Source organism: Pteronotus mesoamericanus, unplaced genomic scaffold, assembly GCF_021234165.1.
Source record: "Pteronotus mesoamericanus isolate MK-2021 breed Mesoamerican mustached bat unplaced genomic scaffold, CSHL_Meso_final contig_50, whole genome shotgun sequence".
NCBI lineage: Eukaryota > Metazoa > Chordata > Mammalia > Chiroptera > Mormoopidae > Pteronotus > Pteronotus mesoamericanus.
The window spans coordinates 16,260,755-16,273,699 of NW_026555186.1; the positions used below are offsets into that span (position 1 = coordinate 16,260,755).

A 12,945-nucleotide genomic window follows, 5' to 3' on the forward strand; every position below is an offset into this window, starting at 1 on the left:
TCACACAGGGCTGCAGGCTGTGGACAGAGGGTGCAGGATGGAAAGAAAGTCCCCATGTGTGTGGCACTTGCAGTCACCTCCACTCCATTACCTTGGTAAATTTTCACAGTAACCCTGAGACGTGAGCGTTAGTACCCGCTCCCGGTAACGTGCAGGCTGTGGCAGGAAGTGTGTGGTCTGCCTTGACTGGGGTCCAGACCAAGACCTGGGTCCTGCCTGTGTTCAAGGACCATGCCACGGTGGCCAGCCCCGGTTCTGGCTGGAGAGCCTCACCCTCAGCAGCAGGAGCGATGCCGCAGGGCACTCTGAGCCAGAACTTACCTGACTCCTAAAATGCCCATTATGCGCTTAATTGCTAAACCACTAGCAAATTGCCACTTTAAACCTATTGAGTTTTCAGTATAATTAGCTCATTACAATGCAGCCTGCCATCCGAGGTGGTCATGGGAGATGAGGAGAGCGGGCCTGGCCTGTCCCAGACTGGCAAGACACGCTCGAGAAGAAATCCCATCAACCAGAGACCCGGAGTTCTGGGCGAAGTGGAGAACCCAGGCAATCTCAGACTTCCGCCCTCCCCTTGCCCCCAAGTCTGAAAGATAAACCAGTAACCAGAGGCCAAGCACTGAAGTGAGGAGAGGACAGGGCTGCCGCAGAAAAGACGTTCCCAATATTAGAGGAAAGAAACAAAATCAGCGTTGAGAGGCGTCCTTGCTACAAGGATGTTCTCAAGGACGAAAAAATTTTTTTCCTGCATCCAGACAGAAAAAAACAAGCCAACAGGTGACTTGCACAGATGAAATAAGTAAATAAAAGCAGCTGGTCTGCCTTGTCTCCTCACACCACTCAGAGCCCAAAGGTGATGGGCAGCATCTATGGGAAGTTCTGGGCAGCTGTGCAACCCCAGGACATGACCTTGCAACACAGGCATCAGGCAAACGTCTGCAGACGTGAGAAGGTGAAAATCAGGCAGTCTAGGACACAGGAAGAGAGAAGCGTGGTTGAAGTGCAGTGGCGAGCTGTGAGTCCATGTCACCATGGAGAGAACACTGTGTCACAGCCCCTGGGTACGTGGGAGGTGTGGGAGCCCCAGCCACAGGGGCAGTGGGTTGTCCATGGACACTCAGACTCAAGGGAAGCCTCTCTCTGGGGTTAGGCAGATCCTTCAATTTCACAACTATTTTAAAATATTTTCTTTGTTAAATTCAAGTAAAGTTCAATTGAATGTTGAAAGCTTAATCAAAATCAGAGGAGTAGGAATGGCTTTTTAAAGCATAATACAAAATTCAGAAGCCATATAACAAAAGAATAGATTTACCCAAAGAGAAGATGTCTGCATAAAACAAAACAACACAAAGTAAAAAGATAAATGGCCATACCTTTGACAGTGAAAATATCCCTGGACCAGTACGAGAGGAGCAATGTGTTGATAAGAGGCTTGAAAACATGTGAAGTTGCAGACAAATGCTGTGAAGAAACAGGTCGCAGAACAGGAAAAAATGTCTCCCAAATGTGAAGAGAAGTTAGACTTAATCTGCCATTTCTGATTTGCCTGGGATGAGGACAGGGCTGCCCACCTCCCCTCATGGGCAGATGTGGCAAGCACTTCCGCACAGAAGGACACAGGTGAGCCCTCAACTTAAAAATGCTCCCGCTCCCAGGATTCTGCCCTCACAGAGTGTGCCCATCGCTCACGGCAGAAACAAGTGTCTGTGTGTGGATATATGTTTCTCAGTGAGTAAAAAGTGCAGATTAATTTTTTTCCGGTGGATTTTCAGGGCTTACTTCTGAGCAAGAACATCTGGTCTGAAGTTGGCCTCTCACCTGCTCATTTCCCAAATTAATAAGATTTTGTAGTAACCAGCTGCCATACAGGAATGCAGCAAAGGATTAGCTGATGGTGTCAACCGGGACTTCCAGTTCTTAAAGTGCAAAGTTTGTTGTTGTTGTTGTGTTTAAGGATAAGGCTGGTCCCTCGGCACCTTCCCACCCCGTTGACCCTGCAGTTGTCAAAGGTAAACTCATAAAGCTCATGATCTCTGGTGAATCTCTGATTTTGGAAGAGATTGTGACTAAACATTAAGTCCTGACCATACATACAACCTGAGCCAGCTCTGGGGATCCCTCGCTGCTGCCTCAGCAAGCAGCCTACTAGAGTTCAGAGGTCACTTAGTGCCCCCTAAGTTTGGCTGTAGGCCCTGTGACCTGTGGTGCTGTATTTTGGTCACTGGATCCAGTATTCCAAGAGGCCTGAAGACCAGTAGGCACCTCCTGGATGCTCTGGAGCTTTGCTGGACAGGTGCCCATCACGTGGCCCGTAAAAAGCAAGAGGGAGGTGATCCAAGATGGCAGCAGAGTAGGTGAAAGCTACACCAACCTGCTCCCAGGACCAAACTGAAATTATAACTAAATTATAGAAAAATCATCCTGAGTAACCTACTGAACACTAGCTGGAGAGAAGCCTTAGAACCAAGGACTTACGAAAGAAAGCACATAAAACACATCGAGACTGAGTTTGTTGCAGATCTACCTAATACATAGAAACACGAAGAAGCAGCCAAAGTGGGAAGAAAAAGAAACAGGCCCCAAATGAAAGAACAAGACAATTCTCCAGAAGAACTAGATGAAATGGGGGCCAGCAACTTATCAGATAGAGTTTAGAGTGAAGGTTATAAGGATGCTCAACAGCATGAGAAAAGACATAGGAACCCTGAAAAAGGACCAGTCAGAAATAAAGAATGAAATATCTGAAATAAATAATGCACTGGAAGAAATAAACAGTAGATTAGATGAAGCATAGGATCAAAATGGTGATTTGGAAAACAAAGTAGGAAAAAAAACACCCAAGCAGAGTGGCAAAAGGAGAAGGAGAAGAGAATGAGCAAGGGATTGAGAGCTATTTGAAGAAATGATGACCAAAAACTTCTCTAACCTGGTGAAGGAAAAAAAGCACACAAGTCCAGGAAGTGCAGAGTCCCAAACAAAATGGACCCAAAGAAGCCCACACCAAGAAACATCATAATTAAAATGGCAAAGGCAAAAGACAAAGAGAGAATCTTACAAACTACAAGAGAAAAGCAGTTAGTTACCTATTAGGAGGCTCCCATTAGACTATCATCTGATTTTTCAAAAGAAACATTTCAGGCCAGAAGGGATTGGCATGAAATATTCAAGGTGATGAAAAGCAAGGGCCTACAACCAAGGTTACTTTACTCAGTAAAAGGCAAAAGGAACAAGTAAGGAGGTTGCCATACATACAGTCTCTGCTGGAGCCTGGCCAAGACATGAAGGACAGGAAACATGCATTTTTATAGAAAACTGATTTGTATGAATGGATGGTGAATGGAGCTAGAGCCTCCAGATGGGTGGCCCCCAACACAGCTGGCTTGGAGCTCCTGTGAATTCATGGGGGCAGGAGAGGATGGCACCCCCAACCTCAGAGAAAGGCATTTCCTCACCAATGGCCCATGCAAGGACAGAGAAGCAAGGCCAGGGACCACTGGCCTTCTAAACCCAGCTCCTGGACACCAAAGCCATTAAGAAAGAAGAGAAGACCATCAGCTCAGTTCTCTCTGGACATCAATAAACAGTTAGGGAGGGTCCAGATGGAGGGACATGTTCCCCAGTCCTTTCCAGAGTCCACCAGGGAGGGGCCTTTAGACCCGTTAGAATGCAGATTGCTGGACAGCCCAGGACCTTCGGAGCCTGCTGTCTGGAGTGGGGCCATGGAACCTGCAGGAGGATCTTGTGCTGCCCTGTGCACTTGGATGTCAGGACCACAAGCCACAGGAAGGCAACAGCCTGCCAGGTCTCTTCCCAAAGCAAAGGCAGCCCCCAGCGTCCCAGAGCCAGGGCATTCGGAGCATGCTGTGGCAGAAGGAGATGGTATCTGTGTGTCCTTGGCCAGAGGCCAGCTCTCTGTGCGGATCTGGGAGACCAGCTGCTACCCAGGACAGGGGCTCTCTGACGCTGTCATTTGGGAGCAGAGCTGGGTCTGGGGTAGGCCATGCTGGACTCCTGCCCTTTCTCACCCAAATGATGGCCTCTCCCAAGCTTGGGGAGAACAATTTCCAGGGGGTGTGAGCCTGTAAACTCTTATGGGGCCAGGATGTTTTCCTGCTGAGCAGCCAGGCAGGACCTGAGGATCTCAAGGACACAGGCCCTCCGTGTTCAGAAACAACATCCCTCATTCCAGGCGGCCGCTTGTCATCTGTCCTCAGGCATGTGGCAACACCCAGGCACTAGTCTCCTGGACCTTCGAGTTTATTCATGAGGGTGGGAACTCCTTCTGTGGGCTTCCTGGGAGGTTCCCTTGGGGTGGGGCAAAGAGATGCTACCTCCGCCTGATGTGTGTGTATATCATATTGGAGGGGAAAGCAAGACCCGCTCAGGATGCGAGATGTGCAGCTGGGCTGGAGGCTCCGGAGGGCCTGTAGGCCTCTGAGCATGGGACCGGGACCCCCAGCAGGGGTCTAACCCATTCTGCCTCTCACAGCTGAAACCTCATTCTTACCAAGCACGCAGGGGGGCCTTGTAGGTCATAGGTCACAGGCCAAAGGCCGTGGTACCTGGAAGGTCCTGTACTGGATATGTCATTTGATTTCTCGGCCAGATTGGAGAGGGCTGTCCTCGGGGAGCCCCCACAATGACCCGTAATTACAAGTGAGGAAGCAGGCCAGGGAGGGGTGAGGCAACGTGACAAGTGGGGCTGCGTCAGAACCTGCAGGACCCAGCCTCTGAGCTGGCTGCCGCCTCCGGCCTCACCCAAGAATTCTTCCTGAGATGGGACAGGATCTGCACAGGGCAGGACCCTGGCAGGACAGCGCCCTGTGCTCTGCACCCCTCTCCTGCCCACTGGGAATGGGGGTTCAGGCAGGCAGGAGACAGCTCAACTGAGAATTTCAGATGAGATCGGGCGTGTCCAGGGTGGTATGGCTGTGGACTCAACTCAGAATTTCAAAGAAGGCCTCTCAATAAGCAGGACTTCAGTGGATAAAAAGATAATTATGCCAAATATTGCTTAAGCAGAAGGAGTCCATTGCTTCTGTCAGCATTTCAACTATTTTGAAAGCAAGCTTAACATAGGAAATATCACTTTTTTTCCTGAGTCTTACAATAGAACAAAGGAGCAATGGGCTCCAATAGGCCTGCACAGAGGGGGCCTCCGCCCCCTGAGGTCCTGGCAGGGTTGACAACCCAGGGGGTCGAGGGGGCCGAGGGGCTGACCGTGGGAGGGAAGACCTGTAGGGGCCACGGTCCCCTGGAAATTAGAATGTGGACAGTAGAGCTAGTTTCTTTAGGGAGTCCTGGAGACCCTGATGTTCAAAGGCTCTGTTCCTGGGAAGGGGCCATTCTCTGGGCAGGAGACGGGGACCTGGAGAGGGTGTACTCTGGCCAGGTCCCAGAGGGCAGCTGACAGTGGACTGCCACATGAGTGGGACAGAGGGAAGCATCCACAGGCTGGATGTGGGGCCTTGCTTCTCAAGCCCATGTCTGTCCTGTGATATCAGGATGGCCCTCCCATGGGGCCCCCGCCTCCAAACACTCCACTCTCCCTCCCCTTCCCTATTGGATCCCACTTCCCCCAACCTTTCCTTCCCCCGAGGGGTCCTGGCCCCCTTGACGCTCTCCTCTCCCACAGGTTTCCACCTGTCCCACAAGGTCACCAGCGTGGTCCCTGAGAGTGCACTGCTCATCGTACTGGGCCTGATGCTAGGCGGCGTTGTCCTGGCGGCCAGCTGCACTGCATCCTTCACACTCACGCCCACTGTCTTCTTCTTCTACCTGCTGCCGCCCATCGTGCTGGACGCCGGCTACTTCATGCCCAACCGGCTCTTCTTCGGCAACCTGGGCACCATCCTGCTGTATGCTGTCATCGGTACCTTGTGGAACGCGGCCACCATTGGCCTTTCTCTCTATGGCGTCTTCCTGAGCGGCCTGATGGGTGAGCAGGTACCCCCGTTCACCAGGCAGACTCTGCAGATTGGGTGCCATCCGGGTGGGCTTTGCAGGGTGGGCACCATAGGGTGGACTCTGCTGGGCTGTCTCTAAGCAGCCCTATTTAACAAAGCTCAGTGTGCCCTGGCTGGTGTGGCTCAGTGGATTAAGGGCCGGTCTATGAACAAAAGGGTCGCCAGTTCGATTCCCAGTCAGGGCATGTGTTTGGGTTGCAGGCCAGGTCCCCAGTTGGGGGTGCACGAGAGGCAACCAGACATGGACGTTTCTCTCTTTCTCTTTATCCATGCTTTCCCCTTTCTGTACAAATAAATAAGTGAAACAAAAGAAAGCAAGCAAGCAAGCAAGCTAGCTCAGGTGCAGAACACAGACCTTAAAAGTGGTGTTTTCAGTCAGTGAGAAAGGTCACCAGTCAGTGGAAAGGTCCACTGAACCCTCTTGGTTTGTTTAAATAAGGTTCAATTCATAAATGGCTGGTCCATGTACAGCCTGGCATCCCCAGACCAAGGCATGTGTTCTGCTTGGGAATAAAGTCCGGTTGGACCAGGTAGGCCCGTGGGCTGGGCAGGTAGGAACAGCCCAGCTGCCATCCCTCCCATTTGGCAGAGAGATGGAATCCAGGCCCAATCCCCTGTCACCAAGCCCCCAGGGACAAAGAGGAGGAGGCCTCTTTGGCAGAGGCCTGCGTCTGAGCCACGGGCCCAGGTAAACACTCACCGAAGCAGAATGTTTGGGTGTCCTTTCTACCCAAACCGTGGAGAAAAGGCCACACCTTTTCACATGCAGCCAAAGCTACTCCCCTGCCATGTTTTCTGCAGTTTGGTTACTTAACTCAGCCCTGGCGGACATGCAAGGTCACCCCACCCACCTGCGGGCTCATCATTATCCACCTGGGAAACTGGAGCAGGTGAGGCCAGGGGTTCACCTGAGGCTTGGCACAGATGTGCCGGCATGGTACAGCCCTAAATGCTGGCCTGTCCGGGGTTACGATGGCTGCCCCTGTTGCATCATGAGTCTGCAGGTTTGCTGTTGGCACTGGGGTAATCAGGACAGTGAGAGGGTGGGTGTCGGCACCCGCGACACCGGTCTGAGCATGCAGCCCCACCTCGCACACTTCCTCTATCGGAACCGGACTCATGGGGATGAGCCCAGGTTAGCGATATGCCATCTGACTGAAGGAAGATCCTAGTACCCACCTCCCGTGTGGCTCAACACCTTTAAATCCTAGTGAGAGAGGAGATGCATTGAGAAACGTTCCCCTGATGAGAACGGTCACCTCGCCCAGCATATTTATCACCTTCGGACTTTGTCCTTACCCCACAGGAAGCGTACATCTTCCCTTGAGCCCCTTGCTGTTAGCACCACCCACCAGTCCCAGCCCAGAGAGACCAATCAAAGGTGACATGGTGTTACACTCACCTAGAAGCTGCAGGATCACGCAGTGTGATTAGTTTACATTTATTGGCAATGCCTTCAGGTAGTCAGGACATACCTAAGATGACATGGCCATCTCTGGCTGCTGGTCCCAGAGAAAAGTTTCAGGGTTTAGAGCAGGGACACCTGTGACTGGCACCCCAAGACACAGCTGGTTGGGCTGGTGTCAGCCCAGGTCATGGAGCAGAGCAGTGTCCAGGGCCAACATGTCTGTTCTGTTCCCGGGTAAACGAGAGCTGGGAGCCAGTGGAGCTAGGAGGGCAGGAATCCATCTGTGCAGATCGGCGGCTTAAGGCCCAGTGCACCCCTCTGAGAAAGGGCAGCCTGGGCATCCTGGGTCGCTGTCCACGTGAACCAGCTGAGGGGCAGGACCTGCAGAAGCTCCAGGCAGTTGGAGAGGCCCCTGTAGGTGGGTGAAGCCACCGGTCTTATCCGAGGTAGAGGGAGGAGCTAGAATGTACAGTCTGGTGGCCATCTCCCCCTCTACATCTCCTCCCTCTACAGTCTAGTCCACAGAGCTGTCCTAGCCGGGTCCGTGGGTGGTAGATTCTCCCACCAGGGAGGAGGTCAGGCTGCTCCTAGCCCCAGGTTGCATCCTGCTTGGAAGGGCTGGCTCCTAGAATGTACTACTGAGTAGGTCAGGGCCCTCTACAACTCGAGACTGATGTTCCGGGAAGCTTTTAAGGATTGATGGGCCTGGACAGAGAATGTGTCTGGGAACCCCTGTTGTTCGAACCCAGGTGTTCTCACATCTGCCAACCGACGGTGTCTGGGGTGGAAAAGCAAAACCTGTGATCCCCATTCCAAATGGGGCATTTTAAACTCACTGGAAGCTGGTTCTTTTAACACCTGTCACTTCCTCAGGACACTGACAGGGATGCCAGGCTGTGGGGCTTTAGGGGCTCCCAGAAAACTTCCTCTGGGGACAAACCCCTCTGCAGAGACTGCCGTCTCTGGGGGCCCTGGGGGCACGGTTGGGCCCTGAGGAAGGGCTGGGCTCCTGCAGACGCCCCGTCCCACAACTTAGCGCAGCACCCAACCCAAGTGTCCTCAGGCTTCCCCGCCCTCCCCCATCTTCCCTGCCCTGTAGGTGGGTCTCTTCCTGCTCTCAAGGCCTGACTGGCTCCTGGGCCCCTGGGGTCCACTCGGACTGGGGCGGGGACTCAATGCCAACAAAGCAGCAGGGAGGCCCACAGTCAAGGTCGTCCTCCAACCAAGCCCAGCTGAGAGCAGGCCTGACACCTGGACTGAGCCGGACAGGCAGCCACATGCCCCTCCCTGAGGCTGTGGGTTCATCGCTGGAAAATGGGGTCTGCACGTGGCCTGCTGGTGACCTGGGACCTGAGATAACTCTGGGAGGACTGCAGAGGGTGAAAGTGCATTTTAGCACCACCTCCCCACCCGAAGGCATCCAGGAACCCTTGGGCAGGAACTGTGCAGCAGAATGAAGCAGGGGACTGGGCTCCACGTGGACTGTTCTTTCCAGAGCCCCCTTCTTCCCCCCAGCCACCGCTTCCCCCCCCCCAGCACCCCCAAATGTATCATCCACCTCCCTCCTCTCCTCTCTCCCCCATTCCCTTGTAGCCACCCATGTTAGGGTCTTTGGGGTTTCCCAAGGGCAGCCATGGCACCCACGGTCCGATGAGGCCTGCTGCCACCCCGTCACCTCCCCTCAGGCAAGTCCTGGCTGTTCCAACCATGGCTGAGGCATCATTTCTCTGGGAGGCCTTCTCTTACCCAATCAAGTCCCCCAACACCTTCCCAGCACCTATGACCCTGCATCCGTACTCACGCCGACCTAGGCTGCAAACCCCCCAGGGCCGGGGTCTGACTGCATGTCTCATGGCCGGGCACCCCCTGATACCCTTATCTGCCCGCAGTGGGCTCCCTGGTGAGCCAGCCAACAGGGCTCATGCAGGCCTAAGGGGAGACGAAGAAGAGAACCAGGGGCGGTCAGTCTCCTGTGGATCGGCTGGGGTGCCCTGCCTCTCTTGAAAGACTACAGAGGCCCCCGAGGAAGGCCGGTAGACTGACTTGGGTTCCCACACCAGCCAGCCTGAACCCCAAGAGTCAGAGTCCTCAACCCCGGGGGTTCGCAGCCCAGCAGTTGCCAGGTCAGCAGCCTGAGGCAGCCCTAGAAAGGCCAGTGATATGCTCTTGCCTTTGCTCCCATAACCCCTCTTCTCTCCTGGGGTCTGGTGACCGGGGACATTGCAGGGACCCTCACCTGCTCAGCCCTCTAAGGCTCTCCCTGACACCCTGCTTGTCTCCCAGGACACCTGAATATCGGGCTGTTGGATTTCCTCCTGTTTGGCAGCCTAATCGCTGCCGTGGACCCGGTGGCTGTCCTGGCGGTGTTTGAGGAGGTTCATGTCAACGAGGTCCTGTTCATCATTGTCTTTGGGGAGTCCCTGCTGAACGATGCCGTCACTGTGGTGAGAGAACGGGGGGTGGGTCCTGAACTTGCCACAGAGCATTCAAAGCTGTTGGTGGGGGGAACCATGTTTACTGTGCTGGAAAACACAGGCCCCCACCCCCAATCCCTAGGCATCGCCAGTCCCTCAGTGCGTTCAGCACAGGGAGAGCCTTGCCGAGGTCACCCGCAGAGCCCGAGCTGCCTGCTGGCCCCAACACCCTGAAGCCTTCGTGGTTAAACAGCGTTCCCCAGGCCAGCTCCTCCCGTGGGGGGCCTTTTCCTCCACTTCCTCCTAATGGGGAATGCCTGGCAGTTGTAATTATACTTCTTCATTCATTCTTTCACAGTTCTAAGCATCCCCTGCCCCCCACCCACACTTCATTCCTTCACAGGTGACGATTTCACTGTTGAAATTCCATGCTCTCTGCTCCCAGAGCAGGGGGTCTTTAACTTTGGGTCTGCAGTTGGTGCCCTCCTTCCTGACTTTCCAAAAAACATTAATAAGTAAACAAATACAATCTCACTGGAATTAGGGAGGGGGATCAGCTAGCGCTGACCATGAGCCCAGGAAGGTGGTTTTCCCTCCTCATGGAGGTGGCACCAGGGAGCTTGGCAGGGGCCCTGGGTGGGCAGGGCTAGAGGCCAAGTGAAGAGAAGATTCACGAAAACGTGAGGAACTGTCTCAGCACTGTGGCCATGATGACGTTTTCAAAGCCCAGTCCCAGACTGGGCCACAAGCTTGCTGGAAACAAATGTGCCTCCAGGATGGCTCTAGGCCTGGCTGCATGCCCCACTGCCCCCCACCTCGGCCCGCAGGCTCGGCAGATGCAGTGGGACCTGGCGTTCCCTCTTTGCTCTAAACATGCCCATGGCTTCTCTAAGAAATTCTTGCCCTGACGTCCCTTCAGGGTTCAGAAGATTGAAGAACCTAAAGGAAAATTGCACCAGCTTCTTTATGTGGCGGATGAGATAGTCTCCAGGGAATTAGAAGTAATTGGAGACTTAATCAGAAATGCAGTGCTTGCCCCTTCAAGGCGGGGGCTCCTCGGTCCTGCGGCTTTTATGTCTCTGTAGAGGCGTGAACTCCTGCGGAGCCAGGGTGTTCTCCACTCATCTCCTGCATGAGGCCCCGTCTTCCCTCCCACCTGGGTTTTCACAAAGAAGCTGCGCAAGCGGTGGTCTGGTTCCCCATAACCTTCACATGTGTACTCCATCCATGTTCACAGCACTTGTGTGCCTCCTTTTGTAAATACAGCTTTGCACACCCACCCCTTGGGGGTCCTGAGGAGCACAGGCTTGGGGGCATAGAGGTAAGTGTCTTCCCGAGGGGCCTACAGCCCACCCGGGACAGCACCTCAGCTTCCTTGGGGTGGAGCCTGGCGCATTGTGTAGGAGGAGAGCTCAGGCTCAGAAAACACAGCTGTCTCTACAACTGAGGCCTAGGATAAGGTTTCTGGGTGTTTCATCTCAACGTCTTGGTGGGATAAGGTTTAAACATCAACATTCAGAGATGCCAGGAGGTGTGATCCCACATCAGGGGGCAACATAACAGCAAAGTCACTAAAGATGAAACTGAGTTTGCCTTGGAAAATGAAATTGAGAATTGCACGCAGTGGGTTAGCTTTGTGGCCACCCCCGTTTTGCCCAGAGTAGGAAAGGGCCAGGTTTGCTTCTGAAGGTTCTAGTTCCTTTCAGAATGCTCTGCCTCCCAGATCCCACCTGCTGGCTCATCTCTGGCCTTCTTCCTATTGACCATTACTGACCTGTGATGATTTTCCTGCCAGCAGTTTTCAGGTTACAAAATAGGTGGCTGCTATAAGCTCCTCTCTTTAGCCTCAAGTCCTGCAAGGCTTGGGGCCCGAGACAGGGAGGGGGTCAGTGCTGATGGAGGGCTGACCCCATGTCTGGTTTGCCTCTCTGTCCCCCAGGTCCTGTACAACGTGTTTGACTCTTTCGTGAAGCTGGGTGGTGACAAGGTGACTGGCATGGATTGCTTGAAAGGCATAGGTGTGTGGTTGGTGGGTCCATGTGTCAGGGGAATGCCAGGGCTGTGTCTCCTTCTCTAGAATGCAGGCCACTTCTGGGCAGTGTGTCTGTGGACTACAGAGCTGGGCTGGGCCAAGCTTTGGCCCAAGGTCTGCCCCTGGGACTACACGGTTTGACAGTCCTTTCTGTCCCCAGTGTGTTTCGCAAACACACTTTCACTGGGTTCTAGCCACCCTGGGAAGCCCGAGGGTCATGGCCCCATTAGACCCACGAGGATATCAGGTTGGAGGATGTGGGTCCTGGTGTCCTGGGGGTCCCAGATGTTTCTCTGGGCAGGGATAAAGGCAGCCTGGCTGCGCCTGTGGGTGCAGGGCTTGGTCCTTGTGGCAAACCCACGCCCGAGGGCCGCTTGTTACAATGCCCTCTCTGTGATGGGGACAGGGAGCTGGGCCTCCTGTGAGCCACAGGTCTGTCCCCTCCCCAGCTTTCCACAGTGAGGCTGGAGGAGTCCAGGCCTCTCTGCCAGAGAATGGGCCTCTTATTTGCTGAGCTGTTGGCGCCTCTGTTAGGGGGGTTACCAGGCAACTGCCATGAAGAATGGCCTGGAAGGAAGACCAGCCTGACTGGCCTGGCCCACGCCACATGGGTCAGGCCACGTCGAGGCCACAAAGGGCCATTCAGGAAGCCCAGCGTTGCGTCCTTGCCCCTTGCAGTGTCCTTCTTCGTGGTGAGCCTGGGAGGCACGCTGGTTGGGGTGGTGTTCGCCTTCCTGCTCTCACTCGTGACCCGCTTCACCAAGCACGTGCGCATCATCGAGCCCGGCTTTGTGTTCGTCATCTCTTACCTGTCCTACCTCACCTCCGAGATGCTGTCCTTGTCAGCCATCCTGGCGTAAGTCTTCCCGCACTCACGCAGGCCCCAGAGCCCAGAGCACACCCTGGCGGCCCTGCTGAGCAGGGTGGGCGGTGGAACACGAAGGCTGTTTAAACAGGGGAGCAGGACCCGCCCAGGCGAGGGGGAGGCAGGAGTGGAGCCTTTGCTCCCACAGCCCTTCAGATGGCACAGCGTGTCACAGCCCCTTCTCCAGCCCACTGTCTGCCTGGCTCACTTCCCAAGCTGGGTGGGACGTCACTGTGGGGGCAAAGAATTTGATCTGT

General features: G+C 54.4%; 1 protein-coding gene across 1 annotated transcript in view; it reads left to right on the forward strand.

The window, feature by feature from the left end:
- SLC9A3 (solute carrier family 9 member A3) overlaps positions 1-12,945 on the forward strand; it is a 44,881-nt gene that overhangs the window by 23,050 nt on the left and 8,886 nt on the right. The window contains exons 2-5 of the mRNA XM_054578362.1: positions 5,639-5,941; positions 9,661-9,821; positions 11,731-11,809; positions 12,502-12,679. Coding sequence (XP_054434337.1) covers positions 5,639-5,941; positions 9,661-9,821; positions 11,731-11,809; positions 12,502-12,679 — 721 coding nt within the window. The remainder of the gene's footprint in view (positions 1-5,638; positions 5,942-9,660; positions 9,822-11,730; positions 11,810-12,501; positions 12,680-12,945) is intronic.